Source organism: Cetorhinus maximus, chromosome 9 (assembly GCF_964194155.1).
Source record: "Cetorhinus maximus chromosome 9, sCetMax3.hap1.1, whole genome shotgun sequence".
Lineage (NCBI taxonomy): Eukaryota > Metazoa > Chordata > Chondrichthyes > Lamniformes > Cetorhinidae > Cetorhinus > Cetorhinus maximus.
The window spans coordinates 92,513,925-92,540,142 of NC_135887.1; the positions used below are offsets into that span (position 1 = coordinate 92,513,925).

General features: G+C 41.8%; 1 protein-coding gene across 3 annotated transcripts in view; it reads left to right on the top strand.

The window, feature by feature from the left end:
• LOC144684824 (uncharacterized) overlaps positions 1–26,218 on the top strand; it is a 112,992-nt gene that overhangs the window by 59,103 nt on the left and 27,671 nt on the right. For 2 of the 3 annotated variants that reach the window (XM_078549100.1, XM_078549097.1), the window contains 7 exons: positions 944–1,085; positions 2,708–2,869; positions 4,381–4,418; positions 6,849–6,881; positions 8,656–8,822; positions 17,031–17,413; positions 24,262–24,361. In XM_078549100.1, coding sequence (XP_078405226.1) covers positions 944–1,085; positions 2,708–2,869; positions 4,381–4,418; positions 6,849–6,881; positions 8,656–8,822; positions 17,031–17,413; positions 24,262–24,361 — 1,025 coding nt within the window. The remainder of the gene's footprint in view (positions 1–943; positions 1,086–2,707; positions 2,870–4,380; positions 4,419–6,848; positions 6,882–8,655; positions 8,823–17,030; positions 17,414–24,261; positions 24,362–26,218) is intronic. The other variant, XM_078549099.1, reaches the window with a different exon arrangement.

The window sequence follows — 26,218 nt, forward strand, 5'->3', positions numbered from 1 at the left end:
TTTAGAGGCTGTTTACTCACAAAAGGAGAAGGGGTTCACCCATCCTGAGCTCTACTTTGTCATCATCTGACTCCTGTACACGCAGCAGAGATCAGGAGAAGGAAGCTTGGCTGTTTATTCTTCTTCCTGGCCCAGTATTGCTGATGTCAATTAAGACACCTTAAATGATTTCCTGGCTAATTCAGCTCTTGATTGAATTTGGGACCCTCTGCTCTCTATTGCTTAGAGTTATATTCAAGGAGCCATTGGTGACTCAGTAAGTGATTTTTTTTAAAAAAAAGTGATTTTCAGTAAAAGTATTAGAAACAGCTTAATTATTGTGAACTGTAGAGAAAATCTAACATTGCACAAGCATTAACACGTTCCTGCACAGATATTGTTGTCGTTAATGTCAAGGTCTCAAACACTGACAGATTGGACAAGACAAATTTGCTTTAATGAGGTCTGACTCTGGAAGGTTTGTCAGCATCAACTGTGCAAGGAAGTGGAGCTCCCACACTGCAGTTGGCCCACCACTTTTATATTCATGTTGTCCTAAACACACAGTGCTATCTGGGAGGGCTGAGGGCTGACTAGACCTGATAATATGAGGGAACCGGATTAAAATTAGTGGAGATGCATTCAGCAACACAGATTGCTGCCTGGCAGAAGTTAACATTACTGTGTGTAATGTTATTATACAGATGTTTGATCTCATTGTATCAAATGCCTTTCTGCACTCTCTTAATGGAGGTGGTAACTTGTTTTGATTTCATACCTCTGTCAAAATAACAGAGAGAAGAATCCCTTGTAAATATTAATCCAAATTCTACTTGGCTTGATAGTGCGAAGAGGCTGAGTAAACATCAGCAATGATAGAGACATTGGGAACAACAGTAACCTTATTTGTTATATATTCTATACTGTACTCTGCATTTGTGTAACGGTCTTTCAATTGTTGCAGTGGACAGGGCTATGTCAGAATGTGCATTTGGAATATTTCGGCCTGTGTTTATTCATCCAACACCTCCAAATGGAGCAAGAATACCTGCTTCACTTTATGATGAAGTCACCTTTACAATAAGTGCCATCAGTCTAAATGAAAGGTATATCTTTTTCATTGAAATACTGCTAATTATATAGATCGTTTATTTGAATTAACATTGTTACCTGCTCAAGTTTATAATCCTATGTCCACTGACTTCAGTCAGCAATTATATTGATGAATGTAACAGTTAACATGATTTTATTGAGTTTTCAAGCTACTTCCAACCATAGGATAATGATCACTACGTCCCAGTACTTTCACTCAAACTCTCTTGAACCCCCAGTGGATACATTGAGTATTTCACTGCGCCAATTCTTTTGATCAAAGATTCCAAGAATGGAAGCATGCATGTCTGATGTGGCCTATGCCTCAGGCTGCTTAAAATGTATTTTTGAAGTTGATGAAGGAACTTTACTAATAGTATTGGTTGAAAGGTCTGTTGCTTAGGCTGTTCTATTGCAATACTTGCATTGGAAACAATTCAGAGAAGGTTCACTATTCTGATTTTTGGGATGAAAGGATTGTCTTATGAGGAAAGGTTGAGCAGGTTGGGCCTATATTAATTGGAATTTAGAAGAATGAGAGATTATCTTATTGAAACAAGAAAGATTCAGAAGGGGGCTTGACAGGGTAGATGCTGAAAGGGTGTTTCCCCTCATGTGGGAACCTAGAACTACGGGACACTATTTAAAAATAAGGGGTGTCCCATTTAAAACAGAGATGAGGAGGAATTTCTTCTCTCAGAAGATCGTTTAATCTTTCGAATTCTCTTCCACAGAGAACAGTGGAGGCTGGATCATTTAATATATTCAAAGCTGGGTCAGGCAGATTTTTGATTGACAAGAGAGTCAAGGGTTATAGGGGACAGGCTGGAAAGTGGAGTTAAGATCACAATCGGATCAGCCATGATCTTATTGAATGAGGGAGGAAGCTCAATGGGCCGAGTAGCCTACTCCTCCTATTTCTTATGATTTTATGATCATTACAATTGAGTAAAATATGACATTAATCATCTTTCCTCCCTTCCTCTGCTGAAGGCAGTGAGTGTTGCCATGGAAACTAGCAGCACTGCAGTACCTCTCTCAAGATGGCACTCTTATATGAGTCTGGTGAGTGAAGGATCACAGCTGACCCTGTGCTCACACATACAACAGTGGCCATTGGATAGCGATCTGGAGCAGAAACCCAAGTAATATTTTCCCTGCCTATCCCAACATACAGAGATCAGCTAATTCACCATGTCTTCAAGATTGCACCTGGAATTATCTTGGTTCATTTAATTTAAAAGGTTGGGATTGTCATGTTTCTTTGTGATCCAATGTCATATCATACTGTTTGCATCACTGGAGGCCTAGAAAACTCGCTGATCAGAAAAATTCAGTGAGGGAAGGAAGGCCATTTAGAACCTAATCCATCCAAAGACCATTCTACCATGGCCTTCTCTTCTGCATCATAAAATAAGTTGTATGCTTTGATTATTGTCAGTCCATTATCATTATATATATATATATATATATATATATCATTATCAGCCCATCAACTCTGTCATTCTCATCACCTTAAGAGGCCTCACCTTTACTGCATTAACTATTGCCTGTAGTGTTTTGTAAAGGAAAACAATTTAAGTATTGAGAGCTAAGGGACAGTCCTTAATTCTTTCTTCTTCTACTTGTTTGTCAGAATCACAGCCTTTACAGTAGTGGGTCCCCGTGGATTACGCAAATCAGATACTTGGAGTGTCAACAATGACAGATCTTTGTCTGCAAATGTTTCTTGGTCAGTGGGAGTTTATGATGCTCCAAAACAAGTTCCAGTGTGCTTTCTCTCAATAACTTCATCAGGGTAAGGGATAATCAGATCTGCAGCAACTTCTGATAGCAACACAAGGAGCCATTGTCAGTTTTACACTTTCTTGGGTTTGGGGGAACATAGCCGTTTTAATTTTTGTCAGATTCCATGAATAATTGCATATGACTATGGAGTACAAATATAACAGGAAGAAGTTAAAAAATACTCAAGAAACTTGACATCATCCAGAACAAAACAGCCCACTGAATTGGCACTCCTTCCACAAACATTCACTCCTTCCACCTCCGACGAACAGTGGCAGCAGTATGTACCGTCTACAAGATGCACTGCAGAAACTCACCAAGGCTCCCTAAACAGCACCTTCCAAATGCATAACCACTACCATCCAGAAGGACAAGGGCAGCAGATACATGGGAACACCAACACCTGGAGGTTCCCTTCCAAGCCACTCACCATCTTGACTTGGAAATATATCACCGTTCCTTCACTGTCGCTGAGTCAAAATCCTGGAACACCCTCCCCAACAGCACTCTGGGTGTACTTACACCACATGGACTGCAGCAGTTCGAGAAGGCAGCTATCACCACCATCTCAAGGGCAATTGGGGGTGGGCAATAAATACTGGCCCAGCCAGTGACACCCATGTCCCATAAATGAATTTTTAAAAATTAGTACATTGCGATATGTATCTCTGTTGAAAAACAAAGGAATCTTTGGTCAAAAAAGTCTTTGCTTGAACTAGTGGGAATTTATATACATACAATTATAAATATTATAAGTTTAGGGATTTATATTTTGCACTAAAACTGTGGAAACATAACTTTTAAGAAAAATGAAAACTAAAATCCTTGCAGGTTCCCCCATCCCCTATCTTCTTCCCCTCCTGCTGCCACACATCCCACCCCCCACCCACTCAGACCTTACCTCATGTCAATCTATAATTTATTGGTCCTTCTACTTCTGGGCTGGTAAATTCATTATCCTGAAATTCCTGTATTGATGCTCTGCAAAATTAAACCACCTCTCCCTGGGTTAATTTCTTTTTCAGGCCACAATGTAGTCAATTTTGCAGCTTTTGCCACTCCATCGTAATCTCAGTAAGCTTGGTCAAAGGAGGAATGTTAGCCAGGACACCAGGAAAACTCCATGCTCTTTCTCAAATAATGCCATGGGATCTTCAATATCCATTCAAACTGCTGGCGCTGTTTACTATCTCATCAGAAGTGTGACATCTGTGATAATGCAGCGGTGGCAGCACTCCCTGAATGCTGCACTGGAATGTTAGCTCAGGTTACATTCTGTGGTCCTGGAGTGGGGCTCGAACACACAAGCTTCTCAGTTAGAGTTGAAAATGTTAAAAGTTGAGTTGAGGAAAGGCTGCTGGGTTTCTGTGAACCTCACTGTGGATACACTGACCTGTGAAGATTAAGGTGGGACAGGGAGAAAAGTTATATTTTTGATAAATCAACTAACTGCAAAATTCAGTTTTTTTGCTGTGTCTCCAAAAGAAAAACATCTTGTTTGTTCATTTTTCTTTCATTCAGGCTACAGTCGGAACCACAATGCATCTGGATTGTGCTAAGTAAGTATTCCCGAGCCACTCATTTTAATAATCCTGGTAATTTGTTTTCTCATTCCAATGTGAAAAGAAATTCAATGTTTCTATATGTGCTGTTGTTGCTGCGTCAGAAAATCTTCAGGTCCAGATTTGGTTCTCTCAATGACCTGAGTACAAAATCTGACTTAAAGAGTGCTCAACACTTAAAAATACTAATTTAAAATATAGAATGGATGAGATGTTCAGAATCTCATTTTAAACAAACATCTTTCATTTTGAAGAAATTACATTTATAATCATTCTGTGTATTTATAACTTTCTGCTGGTATTGCTTATGAGTGTTCACATATATTTTATGGGTGTCATGTGGAGTGTGTGCCAGCTGGAAATTCAGGCAGGACCAAGACTTTAAACTATCAGCCAATTCATTAAAATAAAACCATTAATTAGTAAGATTCCAGGTTTGATCTTTGGTCTGTGCTGAGCTTAACAGATTCACTGACCTTGTCGCTGACTTAATGAGGAGAAAAATAAGCTATTCCTGATCAGTAGTCAGCAACTCCTGATACAACTTGTACAAGTGTTGGATATCAGGAAAGGACAGGAATCTGCCCCTTATAGTAGAATCAAGCACCTGATGAACTTTATGGTCATTTATTTTCTGTCCTAGGCTGGTGGAGTTGGGTATATTACCCAATACCTGTCACAGTGTGAAACATGAATATTTCACCTAGCTGATGCTCTAGAAAGTGCATATGTATGGTACAGGACACTGCTTTTCTCCCCAGACCTGCTTACTCTCCCTCTTCCTGAGATAACTATAATTTTTCTTTTTTCGCTTGTAATATGCCCTCAACACATCAATGTGGATAATCAGTGGTACACTGAAATCAACACCTCTATGATGGCACCCATTACTGTCTAATATCCCAACTCCTGATGTGCTCCAGAAGGCAAAATCAATGAGAATTGGATCAGATTGAAGCCATCCCAGAATTGACAATCCATGAAGATCTTCAGAACCTACCCGAATATATGACTCAAATCACACAAACCATTGCAGGAGCTTTGTGAGTGATTTGAATGATGCAGGTTTTGACAAAAGGTACAAATGCAATAAACCCTAGGCTGACACCAATATCGCAAACAAAGATCTGGTGAGTGATCCGACAGTAGAGCCTGCAGGATTCAACCTCCCTCAAACAATGGCCGACATTCATCAGGGGCAGAATTTTATGTTCGGTGTGCGGGCGCGCATCCGACACGCCGAGCGTAATATTACACGCGATGACGTCGGGTGTGCGTCCCAACATCATTGCGCACTCATGCGATATTTCATTCAGCAGGCGCGCGCCAAAGCTAATAGTTGAAAGGCCTATTAACACCATTTACAGGCTCATTAAAATCAAATTTACACTGCCCATCCAATCTTACAGCTGGCGGGCAGGCGAAAAGGCCTAGTGGCCTTTACATTTTTTAGGAAACCTCATCCACGAGTGGGATGAGGTTTCCTAAAGCAAATGAGCATTAACTGGAAACTTTATTATTGAATTAAAAACATGTCCCAGCTCATGTGACAGAGTCATATGAGGGAATACGTTTTAAAAAATTTTTTACTGTCTTCATTAATTTTTTTAAAAAGCGCTTCATCTCCCTGGGGCAGCTCCGTGCTTCAGGGGGATTGAAGTGCTCTTCCACGCGCATGCGTGAACTGCGCACCAGGCCCGCTCTCCCTCCTCCCCCGACCTGCACAGGTAGGGCTCAGCGCTGCCGCTTGCGATCCATGCATGGCGGGCCTTAGTTGGCCTGCCCGCATGAAATCGCAGTGCAGAGCTCATTGCAGGCAGCGGTCGGCTTCCCAACTGCTCCCGCCAAGCCCACCCGATGAGGGAAAAATTCTGCCCCAGGATCCACAATCTCTATGCAAGGATATCGCACTTCCTCCACAAATAGAATTTCAAGGACAGCTCACCATGTGACTGTGGTCACCTGGATCACCACATTGTGAATGAATATGACCTATGAAAATTTGCCGCAGGATCCAAGGCCATCCACCTTACAACACAGTGCTGTGACTTGGCCATTCGACTTGGACTTAGATTTGTAAAGCTACACGGTGTCAGACGCAAGAAGAAGAAGAATTGTATAGAATTATTAATAAAGAAACTGGGCTGCAAGGATCTTTTATCCTCTGTTCTTCTGCACTTTCTAAACAACAGTTTAAACTAGTTTCCACTGATTCTGTATTTCAGTAAAGCAGATTAAGTGACTTCTGTTGCAGCTAGATAGAACGTTACAATCCCAGGACATTTTTGAAGCAGCGATGATAATACAAGACTGTGGAAAGTCAGAATGCAAATGTGAATCAATCTGGCTGGGTTTTATTTATTTCCTGTTGTCTGTTTAGAAATAGAATAATCACAAACTGAATTTTATTTATTCCTTTATTTAAAGATACAGTGCCTGTTCAGAGGTCACTAAGCCCAGGTAAGAATTCTTGTATTCAATCCTTAAACAAAAAGGCTGTTTCAATATTCATTTTAATATTATTATCATGCATGTTATTTGAGACTTTGTAAACTGCAGGCAGCAGAAACATTATTATAAACCAGTTCCCCATTCTCTTGTTCTGGTTAATTGTAGTCACAAATTCTTGTAGTACAAATGCATTATTAGTGTTTTCTTGAGTGTAACTGGTTGTCAAATTTTGGGATTTGTTTTTCCTATTTGACCTCAGTGTGAACACACAGATTTTTCAGAATGCAGACTAGAATGCAGATAAGATGTGTTTGTGCAGAATGGTGCTTTCTGCAAATCGCATCAGCTTGAAACAATGGGATTTTGTTAAAACCTTCCATTAAACACTGACACATAAGATATTGCAATCACTATGAACTCACCAGTAGTAAACTACCAGGAACCCACTTCTGGAGGGGAATAGATAATAGATTTAACTGATCAATCCCTGGGCATGGAGTGCTGCAGGGAAATCAAAGGTATGCCTTTAGATTCCTGTCCAGCTGCCCATAAGAAGGGTATATGGAAAGCCAAAGAAAAAGAAAGACACACAGGACAAGAACTCTCTGCTTATATTTAGTGCTGACTAGCATCAGAGGAATTACTGGTCAAAAAGTATCTTTAGCCCACTAATAGGGATGGTGTACGTAACAGGTTTCAGTATTTTCTATATTATGACAAACATTCTGAAATAGATTAAAATTTACTGTAGACTGAATTGTCTCCTCGTGTATTAGACACAAAACAAACCATCCTATTGGTTCATAATTCTAACATCTCATAAGAATATTAATTGATCTGCCTTCTGGTAGATGAAGACCTGCATCTTCAAAATAGGTTTGGGTCAGCTCAGTAATATAGAAGTGGAACAAATTTTAGGACTGAGACATAGTATATGAAGAACAGAAGGGACTATAGAAGTGTTTTTAGTGTTTAATAAGATTTTTGTTAATCCTGATATATGAAGGAAATCTGCCATCCTTACCTGGCCTGGCCTACATGTGACTCCAGACCCACAGCAATGTGGTTGACTTTCAAATGCCCTCTGAACAAGGGCAGTTATGGGTGTGCAATAAATGCTGGCCTAGCCAGGGATGTCCTTATCCAATGAATGAATAAAAAAATGAATAACTTGATTACTATAATATTAATCTTTATTTCAGTGTCATGGTGCGTAAGGTGAAAAACAAACAGAACTGGTTGTCTCAGCAAGGCTCATGAACATGCTGACAGACATTGTAAGAATTAAGTCATTCTTAAGGCCTCAAAATTCCTCTAAACAAAACCTTTTGATTTTTCACAAAAAAAACCCACACGTTTCTGAGAATGAGATTTTACGAATTACTAATTACAGAGAATCATAACATTTTCCTGTTTTTAATCAACTGTCTCATGTTTTAAGCTTTGTAATGTAAACCTGATTCTTTCTTGAAGAACCTCCTGTACGCAACTTGCATTTTACAAGAACCAATGATAGGCAGTGTGCTGCAAGGCTGTGATACAGTCACAGCATTACAGCTGTTACATTATCCATCTTGTTCCCTGTTTTACAATAGAGATAGGAGGTTGTTTTAAAACACATTGCATCAGGCCAGAGATGTAGTGGCTGACAGCAAAATAGAGTTTAATATTGAGCAATAGCTGAGAAACAACAATGTAACAGGACTGGATGTGTTATATAACATGAGTAGGTACTTTGTTGCACCATAACAGAAAAGCTCACTCGTGCCTCTGTATGTCATAGATCTCCAGTGCTTGACTGATGCAATGATTCTGTCTGTCCCAAGAAGTTTGGTAGCAAATCTGCCAGATCGTAATCTGCAGCTCAATGATGCTTCCTGTAACATCACTGGTAATAATACTCACCTTTTGCTGAAGATCCCCCTGTCAGGATGTGGCACTAAACTACTGGTATGTAATAATGCTGCATTTGGAATCAGGAAGGATGGGGAGATCAGGTTCCATATCTGCTGTGTACTAAATTAGTTGATCTCAGACAAATTGTCTAGTGGAATATAGGTGTGCATTAACAACAACAATAACCCTTAGTTAAGTGTAGGAAACAGACCAGAGTTACCAACCATGATTACTTTTCTTTTATTCTTTTGTGGGATGTATGTGTCAAGGCCAACATTTACTGCCATAAACTTCCATATCTCATTTCCCTTTAGAGAACCGAATGGCTTATTAGGCCATTTCAGAGGGCATGCAGTTAAGAGCATCCGCATTGATGAAGGTCTGGAGTTACATATAGGCCAGGCTGGGAAACGATGGCAGGTTTCCTTCCCTAAATGATATTAGTGAACCAGATGGGTTTTTACGACAATCGGGTACAGGGAGTCCCTGTTTTAAGTGACCCCTTTTTAAAGTGGTTTTGTTTTAAAGGGCTTTATTTTTTGAGTCTGTGTTCCATTTAAAGTGCAGCGTTCCCCATTTTAATGGGCGGAAGCAGTGTGTTGACATCATCATGTGCCCCCGATGTGATGACATAATTGAATCCCCGCAGTGATGATGTCATCAAGTCCGTGGTGTGATGACATAATTGAGTCTCCAACGTGATGATGTAATCGCAACCCTGACATGATAACATCATCGAGTCCCTGACGTGATGATGTCATCGCGCGACCAAGCCTGGTGATTCTGTGAGTAGAGTCTGGCTTGTGATTATGTTGGTGCCATTTTGTCTTTGCTGTACATTTGAGGAACATAGTTCTTTTTGCTGCATTTTCAGGTAACCTCCCCTGTACTAAACTGAACTTCATTTTTAAACTGTTTTTTAACTGTATCCTGTAATAATTGAGGAACTCTGGGCTTTGTTTTTAGAAAGAATTATCCGCTATACTGTGCAGATACTGCACTGTAAAGGTTTTCCAAAATTCTCTGCTGTTTGTACAGTACATACCTAACTGGCACAGGGAAATGGAGACCTACTGTGGACTTCTGTTTTTAAAAGAATCCTTTGCTCCACAGGCGTACTGCTCTGTACCGTACTGTACAGTACCTATGTTCAAATTTATACAGTATTTCTGTTATATTCAGTGATTTATTTTATTTTGTAAGTTATTTCAGCTAGGAATGCACAGGGCTACACGTGTATGGCAGTGTTTCAATTTTTACATTGATTTTTCCAGGCAAAAATTGTCCTCAGGAACCTAACTCTGGCTTTAACATTGATTTCTTTGGGAAACCATGCTTCACTTCAAGGGGTTTCACTTAAAGTAGCGATTTTCAGGAGCGTAACCACCACTTTAAGTGATGGCTCCCTGTAGTTTCATCATCACCATTACTAGTACTAGCTTTTTAACTCCAGATTTGTTTAATTGACTGAATTTAAGTCCCCAGCTGCTGTAGTAGGATTTAAACTCACATCTTTCAGATTGTTAGTCCTGGCCTTTGGAACCATAACCTTGCTATTGTATCCTTTAATCTCCAGTAATCCCTGCTGGAAGTATACAGCTATGAACATCAGTTAAGGATATGATCATCTCAGCTGTGCAATCCATGCTTACTGACCATGCCAGAATTATCCTCTTCAGGTCAGAGTTCCAGCTGCCCTGCTGCTTCCAACCCAACCTGACCCATTTTCCTGTGCCACCTAGGGCTCATCAAATATGCACAATGGGCTCATGCCAGGACTTATGCCACCAAGAAGGAGCAGGCCATTGGCCCTGAGAGAAATACTGGCAGTGCTGCAATGGGATTACAAAGAGCTGAGATGGATATAAAAGGATAGGGCTTTTCCAGAAATGGTAGGGGTTGCAGCCTTGTAGGACCCATTAGAATCAAAACCTATACAGATAGGCTGCCGGGACTGGATTGGAGGGAAAGGGGGCTGCCACAAAATCAATAACAACTTGTATTTATATAGCACCTTTAACGTGGTGAAACATCCCAAGGTAAAGAAACATAGAAAGCAGGAACAGGAGTAGGCCATTCGGCCCCTCAAGCCTACCCCGCCATTCACCACGATCATGGCTGATCATCCAACTTAATAGCCTGCTCCTGCTTTCTCCCCATATCCTTTGATCCATTTCACCCCAACAGCTATATCTAACTCCTTCTTGAAAACATACAATGTTTTGGCCTCAACTACTTTCTGTGGTAGCGAATTCCACAGGCTCACCACTCTCTGGGTGAAGGAATTTCTCCTCAGCTCAGTCCTAAATTGTCTACCCTGTATCCTCAGACTGTGACCCCTGGTTCTGGACTCCCCCACCATCGGGAACATCCTTCCTGCATCTACCTTATCTAGTCCTGTTAGAATTTTGTAGGTTTCTAGGAGATCCCCCCTTATTCTTCTGAACTCCAACGAATATAATCCTAACCGACTCAATCTCTCCTCATATGTCAGTCCCGCCATCCCAGGAATCAGCCTGGTAAACCTTCGCTGTGCTCCCTCTATAGCAAGTACATCCTTCCTCAGATAAGGAGACAAAACTGCGCACAATATTCCAGGTGTGGCCTCACCAAAGCCCTGTATAATTGTAGCAAGACATCCTTGCTCCTGTACTCGAATCCTCTCACTATGAAGGCCATTTGCCTTCTTTACCGCCTGCAGCACCTGCATGCTTACCTTCAGCGACTGGTGTACGAGGACACCCAGGTCTCGTTGCACATTCCCCTCTCTCAATTTATAGCCATTCAGATAATATTCTGCCTTCCTGTTTTTGCTACCAAAGTGGATAACCTCAAATTTATTCACATTATACTGCATCTGCCATGCATTTGCCCACTCATTCAGCTTGTCCAAATCACACTGAAGCATCTCTGCATCCTCCTCACAGCTCACCCTCCCACCCAGCTTTGTGTCATCCGCAAATTTGGAGATATTACATTTAGTTCCCTCATCTAAATCATTAATATATATTGTGAATAGCTGGGTTCCCAGCACCGATCCCTGCAGTACCCCACCAGTTACTGCGTGCCATTCGGAAAAAGACCCGTTTATTCCTACTCTTAGTTTCCTGTCTGCCAACCAGTTTTCTATCCATCTCAATACACTACCCCCAATCCCATGCGCTTTAATTTTACATGCTAATCTCTTATGTGAGTCTTTGTCGAAAGCCTTCTGAAAGTCCAAATAAACCACATCCACTGGCTCCCCCTCATCAACTCTACTAGTTATATTCTCGAAAAATTCCAGTAGATTTGTCAAGCATGATTTCCCTTTCGTAAATCCATGCTGACTCTGTCTGATCCTGCCACTGTTTTCCACATGCTCAGCTATTAAATCTTTTATAATGGACTTTCGAATTTTCCCCACTACCGACGTCAGGCTGACTGGTCAATAATTCCCTGCTTTCTCTCTACCTCCCTTTTTAAATAGTGGGGTTACATTAGCTACCCTCCAAACTATAGGAACTGTTCCAGAGTCTATAGAAACTTGGAAGATGACCACCAATGCATCCACTATTTCTAGGGCCACTTCCTTAAGTACTCTGGGATGTAGATTATCAGGCCCTGGGGATTTATCAGCCTTCAATCCCATCAATTTCTCCAACACCATTTCCCTACTAATACTGATTTCTTTCAGTTCCTCCCTCTCACTAAACCCTGTGTTCCCCAACATTTCTGGTATGTTACTTGTGTCCTCCTTTGTGAAGACAGAACCAAAGTATGTATTTACTTGGTCAGCCATTTCTTTGTTCTCCATTATTAATTCCCCTGTTTCTGACTGTAAGGGACCTACATTTGTCTTCACCAATCTTTTTCTCTTCACATACCTATAGAAACTTTTACAGTCAGTTTTTATGTTCCCCACAATCTTACTCTCGTACTCTATTTTCCCCTTCTTAATCAATCCCTTGGTCCTCATTTGCTGAATTCTAAAGTGCTTCCAATCCTCAGGTCTGTTGTTTTTTTCTGGCCAATTTGTATGCCTCTTCCTATGGTATTTCTAATACTATCTCTAATGAAGAATTCTATCATATTATGGTCGCTCTTCCTCAAGGGGCCTTGCACAACTAGATTGCCAATTATTCTTTTCTCATTGCACAATACCCAGTCTAGGATGGCCTGTTCTCTAGTTGGTTCCTCAACATATTGGTCCACAAAACCATCCCGTATACATTCCAGGAATTCCTCCTCTACGGTATTGTTACTAACTTGATTTGCCCAATCTATATGCAGATTAAAGTCACCCATAATTACAGATGTTCCTTTATTGCAAGTGTCTCTAATTTCCTGTTTAATGCCATTCCCAACATCACCACTACAGTTTGGGGATCTATATACAACTCCCACTAATGTTTTCTTCCCCTTAGTGTTTCTCAGCTCTACCCATACAGATTCCACATCGTCGGAGCTTATACCTTTCCTCACTATTGCGTTAATTTCCTCTTTAACCAGCAATGCAACTCCACTGCCTTTTCCTTTTTGTCTGTCCTTCCTAAATACTGAATACTCCTGGATGTTCAGTTCCCATCCCTGATCACCCTGCAGCCATGTCTCCGTAATCTCAACTATATCATACCTGTTTACATCTATTTGCACGGTTAATTCATCCACTTTATTGCGAATGCTCCTTGCGTTAAGGCACAAAGCATTAACGTTTGTCTTTTTAACATTACTTGTCCTGTTCCCACTATTTTTCACTGAGGCCCTGTTTGATTCTTGCCCTTGATTTCTCTGCCCATCACTTTTCTTATTCCCCTTTCTATCTTTTGTTCTTGTCCTTGATTCCCCCTTCTCTGACTCCTTGCATAGGTTCCCATTCCACTGCTATTTTAGTTTAAACGCTTCCCAACCACTCTAGCAAATATTCCCCCCTAGGACATCAGTTCTGGCCCTGCCCAGGTGTAACCCATCCAATTTGTACTGGTCCCACCTCCCCCAGCACTGGTCCCAATGTCCCAGGACTTGGAAACCTCTCCCCCTCACACCATCTCTTCAGCCACATATTCATCCGATATATCCTGCTATTTCCACTCTGACTAGCACGTGGCACTGGTAGTAATCCTGAGATCACTACCTTTGAGGTCCTACTTTTAAACTTACTTCCTAATTCCCTATATTCTGCTTTTAGGATTTCATCCCTTTTCTCACCTATGTCGTTTGTACCAATATGTACCATGACCACTGGCTGTTCACCCTCCCCCTTCAGAATGTCCTGTAGCCGCTCTGAGACATGCTTGACCCTAGCACCAGGGAGGCAACATACCATCCTGGAGTCTCGTTTGCGGCCACAGAAACGCCTATCTATTCCCTTTACATTTGAATCCCCTATAACTATTGCATTCCTACACTTTTTACTCCTCCCCTGTGCAGCAGAGCCAACCATGGTGCAACAAATTTAGCTGTTGCTGCTTTCCCCTGAGAGGCCATCCCCCCCCCCCCAACAGTATCTAAAGCGGTATATCTGTTTTGCAGGGGAATAGCCACAGGAGATTCCTGCACTGCCACAGTGCATGTCATAGGAACATTATCAAACCAAACCTGACACTGAGCCACATAAGGGAATATTACGGCTGATGACCAAAACCTTGGTCATTGTTTTAAGGAGAGTCTTAAAGGAGTGGAAATTAAGAAGCAGAAATGTTTAGAGAGGGAATTCCTGAGCTTAGGGCTGAGACAGCTGAAGGCATGCTGCCAATGATCAGTATTTCAAATGGGGGATGCTCAAGAGGCCAGAATTGGAGGAGTGCAGATATCTCAGAGGGTTATGGGGAGGGAGGATTTTACAGAAACAGGGTGGGGCGAGGCCTAGGGAGGCATTTGAAAACAAGGATAAGTATTTTAAAATTGTGGTGTTGCCAGCTGGGAGCCATTGTAGATTAGTGAGCATAGGGGTGATGAGTGAACAGGCCTTGGTGCAAGTTAGGACATAGGCAGCAGAGTTTTGGATGACCTCATGTTTAGTGTAGAACCTGGGAGGCTGACAGGAGTGATTTGGAATAGCCATGTCTAGCAATAACAAAGGCATGGATGAGGATTTCAGCAGCCTTTAAGCTGAGGCAGAGACGGAGTTGGATAATGTTACAGAGGTGGGAATAAGCAATTTTAATGATGGTGGGTATGTGGTTAGTCGCTCATGGCACGATCATATATGACACCAAGATTGCAAAGAGTCCAGTTCAGTTACCAAAGAGAGGGATGAAACCAGTGGCCAAGGAAGGGAATTTGTGGCAAGGATCGAAGCCAATGGCTTCGGTCTTCCTGATATTTAGTTGGAGGAAATTTTTGTTCATCCAGCATTAGGAAGAGGAGCAGAAATGTTGGTTGGGGCAATGTTAGGCCTTAGCCACATTTTCTTTCATTCTCCACTGGATGGAATAGCAAAGATGAATCCTAGCCTCACTGTCTAGACTGTACATCAAGAATTGTACTACAGCCCACAGTCACCATTCAGCAGCTTGGTTTCACCATTGCTGTAGTATCATTGATGATTCATCGGTTATCAAATCTGATGTTGTGGAAAGTACAAGTGCCAAAGTTGCAAACTAACCTGTCTCGTAGTTCCACCACACTCAATATCACACTTTGTTTAGAATCCTGCTGGTTATTGTCAAAAACAGCAGCCAAATGGCCTTCACCCCTACTACTCCTTGTTCGTCCATTACAATGCCCTAATTAGCTGAACGTACTAAGAAGTAGCTACCACCCCTATATCCAGCCTGATGAGATTGGCTGCAATCTCTAAGGCAGGGCTTCCCCAACTGTGGATTATGACCCCCAGTGGGGTAACGAGATGAGATTTTGGGGGTGGCTGCTCCGAGGCAGCAATGGTTGTCATGGAGTTCGGACTGAATTCTAATAGCTGTAAGGCTCCTTTAAATGCTCGTGTTTTTTTTCTAATGGTGGGTGTGGCCTAATGGACTGTTCTCTGAGGCCTGAATGCTGTTGCAGTAAAAGCCTGTGAATAGGTAGGTGTTTTTTTTTTGTGGAAACCCTGCCTTTTCATCAACTCCCCTAACTCATTAGTCAATGCCAAACCAACACAAACGCATATCCTGAGTATTAATTTAGATGCAACAAGCTTGCTACCTCTGTTGTCATTGTAACAGTCAAAGCTTGTGGAAATCACTCTAAATTTGAGAGATATACATATGCAGTTTTAGAAAGTATATATACAGGCTTACTAAAAGTTTTATGAGCCATGATATTTTTGTAGGGGAGGAAAAATCTTTATGACTGTATATCAGATGGGTATTTTCTGTTGTACATAACTAAAACCCTATTGTAGTGACTATCATAAAATAGTAAGCCCAACTTACTGAACAATACCACAGAGAGGTTGTTTGGAGACTACAGCTTTGAGATCCAGTTCAGCAAAGAGTTCAACTCCAGCAGGAGAACAGCCAAGGTCCATGCTCCATTTGCAGTCATGTATATCAAATGTCCTGTACATGCAGAAATGGAACTTCAAGATTTTATGTAGCTAAGAATTATAGGGACTTATAAAGATAATTGTAAAGAGTTAATTATGCATAGGTCCAATTTACAATGGAGATTTTATGATGTATCAAATTTCACTTGAGGTTATTACAAGTGTTTAGCTACTTCAAGTGCTCTGCAGTATGATAATTGTGCAAGCTGTCTGCCTAAAGCCTCCCGCTGATACTGAACAGCTCTCCTACCCACACAAATTTTTACTCTGGGGTCACACGAAATCTGAGACATTTAAACCCGGTAAAAAGTTTGGTAGCACTGCTATAAGGTAAGCTTTCTCAAGGGATATGGGGATAGTGTGGGAAAATGACATTGAGGTGGAAGATGAGCCATGATCAGGTTGAATGGCAGAGCAGGCTTGAGAGGCCAAATTACTTACTCCTGCTCCTGTGTTCTTATGTTCCTATGTTTCTCCATTTGATCTTGTTTTCTGGCATCTGACATCCAGGAAAATAACCAAGGAAGCATTCTGATGTCACTCTCATGTTATTACCACGTTATTGCTTCCTGCTTTGTCTGGCAAATTCCCTAACAGATCCAGGTCATGCGCAAAGTGCGTGGGCACCCTTAAATCCAAGGTTCCCTTCAAATTTTCCCTTCCTAACACCCTAGAACCAGGCAAAAACAAGGTGTTAAGCAAAGGAAAACTGGTCCCAATACGATCAGAGACATCGGTGAAAATGGGAACTATTTCTTTCACACCTGGAGTAATGTCACATTTCTTCTTCTCAGGAAGATGAATCTCACTACATCTTCACAAATAAAATCATCAGCCGGAGCAGAAATAAAACATTGACACAGACAGGAAGAGTGGCCTTCCCAATCACATGTAAATTCCAGCGATCCAATAATGGCAGCAAAGAGCCCAACTTACTGAACAATACCACAGAGAGGTTGTTTGGAGACTACAGCTTTGAGATCCAGTTCAGCAAAGAGTTCAACTCCAGCAGGAGAACAGCCAAGGTCCATGCTCCATTTGACACCAACAGCAATGACCATTTATATATAAGAGTTATCGCCAAGAGTAGTGTGACTACACTCTCACTATATGTGGAGTCTTGCCAGATGTCAGAAGAATATAATTCTTCGACAGGAGTTACGCTTTTACATCAGGGGTAAGGAAAGTTTTTTTTTCCCCATTTTAATGATAGAACTTCTATTTTTAAAACTTTCTCTCTCTTTTCTCTGGATCCTTGATACCTGGCACCATCGAATGAGCCAGTTTTTTGAAGGGAAATCATTCCCGGGATACGGGTGTCACCAGTAAGACCCAAGAAATAGAAATTGTAATCTGCCCATTCGATCTGTTGCAGTCTATGTAGTGAAGGTAATCCCACATTTCTGTTGGTAGGGAGCTTTAGGGGTTTGTCCCTGTGACAAATCGCGATATATGTTCAAATCAAGATGGTACGTGTTTTGGAGAGGAACTTGGAGATGATGGTGTTTGGATGCTTGCCCTTGTCCTTAAAGGTAGTGGAGGTCACAGATTTGAGAGGTACCACTGGGAAGGCATGATTCCACCAATTGACATATAAAAGTGAATGAGGACTGGGGACCTGTCCCTTGCCACATCATAGCCATGCAGCTAAGTCTACAACTCAGCCTGTTGGGAATCTTTAAAATGCATTACATTAAATAAAAATCAACAGTTATTTTTCAGATACAGAAGGGCTGATTTTGAATTCCGGCTGCGAGAAAACTGGTGGGGACAGATTGGCCACCCATTACACACACTGTCTAATTCTTAGAAGTTGAAAGTTAAAATCAGCCCTCAAGTGTATGCCAGAAATATTAGACTACCTTCTGTAGAATAATGGGTTAATAGTTATGGTAATGATACAGTTATGGTAATGATACAGTGATGTGTATTATGATGTAACAGTGACATCAACAATCATGTGCAAGAGACTCAGTAGAAGAATGGAATTGTCTATTAAGAAGAGAGATGTACTTACCTAGAAGCTTATTATGTATATAGTATAAATAAAGTAGTTTTTAAAGAAACCTACCTAAGTCACTCATGAGTAGAGGGAAACCTTCCTAATACTGATTACCTGAAAAGAGATCCAAATACTATTTAATGTGGAAACCAAACCACAAACCATGGTAGCAGCGGTAGCGACACCAATCTAGCAACAATCTTGTGCCATCGACGGGACACCAGTGGGGAGAAATTGGATGAAAACTTCTTCAAAGGAAGAATCTGAAGACTTATCTTGGTGAGAGGCACACTGATAATTGGCACCAGTCAAGCAGTCACTGTCCCTATCACAGCCCTTGGAAAATTTCGAAGGCCCACAGAGAGACCAGGGTTGGGAGTTGTGGAAAAAACAATTGCTGAGGTATTGAGCCATGTTGAGTTTACATGCCAAAGAGCAGGAGCACCAGGTTAGTTAATTCCTCCTACATGGGGCCTGTTGCCGATGATGTTCTCCTGAGGTGGGGGTAGAAGGGACCTTTGCAGGCTTTGAAACCATCCTAAAAGCATTCGATGCATATTTCAGCCTAAAGTAGACCAACATAATCGAGTGAGCACGCTTCAGTCAGAGATCCCAAAAGCCAGGGGAGTCCATCATATTGTTTCTTACAGACTTATATAGGTTAGCTAGTTCCTGCAGGTATGATGTATTGAAAGAGGAACTTATTCTTGACAATATTGTTGTCATAGTTCATGACGAAAAGCTGTCATATCTTTCACAGACAAAAGACGATCTAACACTCGAAGAAGTGGTTTAATATGCTCAGCAGGTCGAACTTGGAGAGCAAAACCGGGCTATATTCTGTTGAAATACTGAGGCTTTAGATGAAAACAAAAAACTAAAAAACTACTGCGGATGCTGGAAATCCAAAACAAAAACAGAATTACCTGGAAAAACTCAGCAGGTCTGGCAGCATCGGCGGAGAAGAAAAGAGTTGACGTTTCGAGTCCTCATGACCTTTCAGCAGAACTGGCTTTAGATGAGTCTGTTAGTTAGGTAGGCCCAAAGGTGACAACACTGCACACTCAAAAGCCCGCCAAAACTGGCGAAAGGGCAGGAAACCCTAGAGTAGCCATTTTATGGTACCCACGCTGCAGTGATAAAAAGCAACACAGAAGGCAAGATTGCCCAGCAGGGGGCACAGAGGTTTTCCAATGTGGAAAGACAGGCCACTTCAAACAGTTCAGTAAATCAACATAATTAATTAAAGGAAGAAAGTAAGAGACTGTCTATGAAATATGGACAATTCAGAAAATTGGTAATAAGAAATGAGAATACAGATTTCCCAGAAGAAGTAAAGGATCAAGAGCAAACTTTTGGTCAGTTACTTTTGGAAGTTAAAGGCTTTGAAACTGACTTCAAACTTGACACTAGAGTCAGCGTTACAATACTGGCTGATCATATGGAATTGCTCAAAGCTATTGACATCAGCCATCAAGCATTAAATTGCAAGATCCAGGTGGTACAGATCTTCAAGTAAAAGGTCAGATAACCACCACCCTTCACCACAAGGGGCGACAAATTGTAGAGACCTCTATATCTTGCACAATCAAAGCACATCTTTACTGGGTAAAAGTGCATGTATGCATTTGGGTCTTCTGAAAAAATGGACAAAGCCCTACAACAAGACAATGGCACACAATTCCGCCAAGAATTCTTTCAACTCTTGGTAAGTTCAAACATGAATATCATATTACATTGCATGAAGATGCTAAGCCTGTATGTCTATACGCTCCCAGGAGGGTACTACACCCAATGCTGGCAAAAGTTAGAGGAACTCAACAGAATGTTACCTACAGGTATCATATCACCTGTCACAGAGCCAACTAGGTGGTGTTTGGGGCTGATAACAGCTCCCAAGCCAAACAGTCAGCTCAGGCTTTGCAAAGACCTCATGCAATTAAATAAAGCATTCCACAGAGAAATCCATCCTATGCCCTCAGTGGATGACGGCTTGGCAAAACTTGCCAACAGTGTGCTCTTCACTAAATTTGATGCTAATAGCGGGTTTTTAGCAATCACCCCTCAACCAGGAGTCCAGGTTGTTAACAACATTTATTATGCCTTTCAGTCGGTTCCGTTATAACTGCCTTCCGTTCGGTATATCATCAGCTTCAGAGATATTCCAGCAAACCATGTCAAACATTCTGGAAGGAAAACGGAGTAATTTGTCATATAGATGACTTGATTATCCATGAAGGCACAAGATAGGAGTATGATCATATAGTTCGAGAAGTTCTGAAAGTGTTACGAGAGGCAGGTCTCACCTTAAAAGAAAAGTGTGAATTTGCAGAAACCACTATTTAAATTCTTGGGACATATTATTCAACAAAAGGGCATAATTGTAGACCCTCGAAAAACAAAAGCCACAAGTGACTTTCCACAACCAAAGTGTGTTTGATATCCAGAGGTCCTTCAGAATGGTCAATCAGGTTGGTAAATTCATCCTGCTGTTCGCACTTGCCCAACAGGCTAAAAATTTAGGTCCTAGTACCATTGCTCTGCTCCCTCTTATAGAAATATTTCCCACAGAAAGTTAGCCATGTGGAATAGACTCTGGGTGGGTATTTATTGTTGCTAGCTGTCTTTGAAAAGCGCAGTTTCTTCATAAAAGGTATAAATCAAAAAGAGGAAACTGTAAATGCTAGAAATCTGAAGTAACAACAGGAAATGCACAGCAGGCTCATTAGCACCGATAAGGAAGTTGACACTTTATCTATGTTGAACACCATTTAGAAGATGCACTGAGGGCATCAATTGCACAGAATGTACTCGGATGGGGGTCTTCAATGTTAACCCTGTAAATCCCTCCTCACTAACATCTGGGGACTTGTGCCAAAATTTGTAGAGCTATCCCACAGACTAGTCAAGCAACTGCCTGACATAATCATATCGGACAGCCAATATCCCAGATTACTCCAACACCATCCTTGGGCATGTCCTGTCCCACTGGCACTACAACCTTTGTCCAACCATGGGAAAAAGAGCAGAATTCAAGAGGTGAGGTAAGAGTGACTGTTCTTGACTTCAAGGCAGCATTTGACCAAGTGTGGTATCAAGGAGCCCTAGCAAAACTGGAGTCAATGGGAATCAAGGGTAAAATCTCCTCTGGCTGAAGTCATACCTAGCACAAAGGAAGGTGGTTGTGGTTGTTGGAGGTCAATCATCTCAGTCCCAAGACATTGCTGCATGAGTTCCTCACAGGACGGTGTCCTAGGCCCAACCATCTTCAGCTACTTCATCAAGGATCTCCCCTCCATGACAAGGTCAGAAGTGGCAATGTTCGCTGATGATTATACAATGTTCAGCACCATTCGTAACACCTTGGTTAATGAAGTAGTCCATGTCCATAAGCAGCAAGACCTGGACAAGAATGAGGCTTGGACTGATAAGTGGCAAGCAATAATTGCATCACACAAGTGCCAGGTAATGATCATCTCCAACAATGGAATATTTAACCATTCCCCTTTGATGTTCAATGGCATTACCGTCTCTGAATCTGCTCGCCATCAGCATCCTGGGGGTTTATCATTGAACAGAAACTTAACTGGACCAGCCTTATGAATATTGTGGCTGCAGGAGCAGGTCAGAGGCTGGGAATTCTGCGATGAGTAACTCTTGACTCCCCAAAGCCTATCCACTGAGTACAAGGCACAGGTCAGAAGTGTGATGGAATACTCTCCACTTGCCTGGATGAGTGCAACTCCAACAACACTCAAGAAGCTCGGGCACATCCAGGACAAAGCAGCCTGCTTGAACGGCACCACATCTAAACATTCACTTTCTCTACCACTGGTGCACAGTAGCAGTGTGCCATATTTCTTCATTCTTCCATGCGATATAGGACATCACTGATAAGGCCAGCATTTGTTGCCCATCCGTAATTTCCCTTGACCTGAGTGACTTGCTGGGCCATTTCAGAGAGCAGACCCACAGTCACATATAGGCCCGATCAGGTAAGGGCAGCAGCTTTCCTTCCCTAAAGGGCATCAATGAACCAGATAGGTTTTAATGGCATAAAAACAAAAAACTACTGTGGATGCTGGAAATTCAAAACAAAAACAGAATTACCTGGAAAAACTCAGCAGGTCTGGCAGCATCGGCGGAGAAGAAAAGAGTTGACGTTTCGAGTCCTCATGACCTTTCAGCAGAACTGAGTAAAGTTAGGAGAGGGGTGAAATATAAACTGGTTTAAGGACCAGATTAAATCCTTAAACCAGCTTATATTTCACCCCTCTCCTAACTTTACTCAGTTCTGCTGAAGGGTCATGAGGACTCGAAACGTCAACTCTTTTCTTCTCCGCCGATGCTGCCAGACCTGCTGAGTTTTTCCAGGTAATTCTGTTTTTGTTTAGGTTTTAATAGCAGTCAGTGATAGTTGTCAAGGTCACCATTACTGAGTCGAGCTTTAGATTCCAGATTTATTCATTGAATTTAAATTCTACCAGGTGCCATGATGCGATTTGTACCCATGTCTCCAGAGCATTAGTCTGTACCTCTGGATTACTAGTCCAGTGTTATTTCCACTGCACCACTGTCTCCCGCAAAGATAGACTGCAACACTCACCAAGCTGCCTTCAACAATACCTTCCAAACCCACAACCTCTACCATCTGGAAGAACATGGGGCACAGACACATAAGAACATCTCCACCTGCAAGTTCCCAAGCAAGGAACACATCATTCTGACTTAGAACTTATATCGCTGTCCCCTCACTGTTCCTTGGGGCTCCCTTCTTAACAGCACTGTGGGTGTGCCTACACCTGAAGCATTCGAGCAGGCATCTCACCACCACCTTCTCAAGGGCAGTTGGGGATAACAAATGCTGGCCTTGCTAGCAATTCTCTCATCCCAGGAACAAATTTTTAAAAAGTTAGCTCCCATAATGGGGCAAACTCCAAGTGGACTATTAAAGAAATGGGCTCAATGTACTGAACAAACTTGCCCAATATGTTTTCTTATCATATGCAATACTTGGTGTTTTCCAGCTAATATATTTTATTACAATTGGTAATGTTTTCAGCAACACTTCAGTTTGTGACAATCAATTTTTAAAATTTTATTTATGGGATGCGGGTATCGCTGGCTAGGCCAGCATTTATTGCCCATCCCTAGTTACCCTTGAGAAGGTGGTGGTGAGCTGCCTTCTTGAACCGCTGCAGTCCATGTGGTCTAGGTATACCCAGAGTGCTGTTAGGAAGGGAGTTCCAGGATTTTGACCCAGCGACAGTGAAGGAATGGCGATATATTTCCAAGTCAGGATGGTGAGTGACTTAGAGGGGAACTTCCACGTGGTGTTCCCATGTGTCTGCTGCCGCTGTCCTTCTGGAAGGTAGTGGTTGTGTGTTTGGAAGGTGCTGCCTAAGGAGCCTCGGTGAGTTTCTGCAGTGCTTGCAACCTGTTGTATCCTTTGATCCATATAATTATGATTAATTCAACAAATTTGGACGCCTTCACTTGCTGGCATTATTCCTCACCCAGCCTTCCTAAAACTACTGAACTCAGATCATTCCACCACTCCCAGGTCCTAGGAAAATCTACCCCATCAATAATGCCAAGGGATCTTTCAGGACTCTGAAGAAGAGTCATATGGACTCAAAACATTAACTCTGTCTTTCTTTCTACAGATGCTGTCAGACCTGCTGAGTTTTTCCAGCATTTTTTGTTTTTGTTTCAGATTTCCAGCATCCACAGTATTTTGCTTTGATCTTTTATATCCACCTGTTCAGGCAGACCAGACTGCAGTTTGACATCTTATTCAAAGGATGACTCCTCCAACAGTGCAGCACTCCCTCATTGCAATGGAATATCAATTTAGACATTATGTTCAAGTCTTGGAGTGGGCTTGGAATGTAACATTTTTTGACCCAGAAGCAAAGATGCTACCAATTGAACCAAGCTAGCACATGGTTAGAATGTAGATCTTGGAATCCCATTAACATTATCCCCTCCTCACATTCTGTTTTTGGTTTTGTTTATGACAGCTGCTTAAATAACAGCACGACAGAGGAACATCAAACCGGAAACCGGAAAGAGAAAGTATACTCCATCAAACTGTCCTCTTTACCACAGCGCACCTCTCAGGTACTCTTACCTACAATACTTTTTCATCTTTAGTTAAAATAAGTATTATAGCAGCCTTTGGAAATAATGTAAATTTATTAGAAGTTAAGACAAGTGGTCTCAGTTCATAAATGTATTACTTAGCGAGTACTGAGCTGTACTCATCACAAAGATCCCATGTTTTAATTTCTGGTTAGCCTATTTCTGCTGAGGAAATTCATTGACAGAATGCCATGCACTTCTAAACAAGGTGTCATTTTATGAATTCCTATCAAAGCTATGTTCCAGGCTATTCTGTTTCATTTCAAAGCTGTATGTGAGTGTGGTAGTTGAATGTTCACTCTCTGACTTTTTCCATTAGTTCATAAGAAGCTAGGGAATAGGCTATATGCCCCCTCAAGGCTCCTCCAACATTTAATAGGATCTTCAACATCATCCCCATTTTCCTTTCTGATCCCTGTTCCATTTGGAGGCTAAAATGGCTACTGCCCTCAACTCGTTACCTATAAAGGATGACATCAGAGGTCAGATGGCAAGCCACATTGCACAAAAGGCAATAGTGCACAAAGACATTTCTCCAAATATTCTCCTTTTCCTAAAAAGAGAAAACAAATTGCATGCACTATCATTTGAAGTTGCAATTCAATTCAATTTACTTTATTGTCCTTATGGAAATTTGCTGTGGTGCAATTGTTTATGCATAACTAACAAGAAAGGAAGAAAGAATTATATAGCAATCTAACAACCCATGGTGCTACAGCGCCAACATCACAGCCAAAGAGAATAAAAAGATAAAGATAAAAAAAAGAGTCTGAGGACTTCATGCTCCCTCCCTAGCGCATGTACATCTGTGTCTAAGTTGGTGATATGACTGTGTCCTCCAGACTGTCTTCTCAACCAGGCATCGATGGTACATTGAGGGGAATGGAGATGGGCAAGTATATAGTTTTAGGAAGATCACTGATCCAGGATAATCACAGTGCATCAGCAGGCATTCAGTCATTCTTAATATCCTGCTATCTCTCCATTTCCTAAAAGCTCCAGGCCAAGGAGACTGCTTTTGCTGGCCCAAACTACCCATGTACAGAGGCATTCCAGCCCAAAAGCTCGCTGTTGAGTCATCTCCTAGGCCACGCTCTAGGAGCTAGATGAAGTGCCGATGCTAGCCGAAGAACTGATCCAGGAAAAAGGGCATTAGGGACACAACCGATGCATTTGGCACCCCCGAGTTACAGTTGATGTAGACAAGCCAAATCAGGCCAGTCTAGTATGACTGACCACTATACCAGGGCGTCCGCGTGGAGCCTTCTTTCAAATTGCTGCCACCTTGTTGGTTATTTCCCACATATGTGGTCTATAAAGAAAATCATCAAGCATGACCAAAAAACTGTTCATTCTACTCTGCCCCACATTCGCCTGCACCTACATGTGCATTGCAACAGAATCTGTAAAGCATTCAGGTCTTCTAATGGTATGCATATGCATTGTTGTTGGCTATTCGCCTAGTGTTTGCTGGTTCCTGGAGTGAAATTGCCTCTCCAAGAAATGTCATTGATGTGGCGAATGTTGCTGCTCTTGTAATTGTTGCTGCTGATCCATTGCCTTTGTTGGGGAATGGTTGACCTCTTGGATTGATGGCCGTTCAGTTGGCGAAATTAAATCTTCCTCACCAGCTGTCTGGTGTGGAGGTGCAGACGCTCTGGTTGCATATATGTGTCTGTAGTTGAGATGATAGATCTGGTCGTTCACTTTCACCGTGTACGATTGAGGTGACAATTACTCTACACAGATTCCAAATTGTCAAGTGGACTGGCTTTTGTTGAATGTGTTGAATGTTTGCACTCTGGCTCTCCAATTCTCAGCTCTGGCAATGATTTG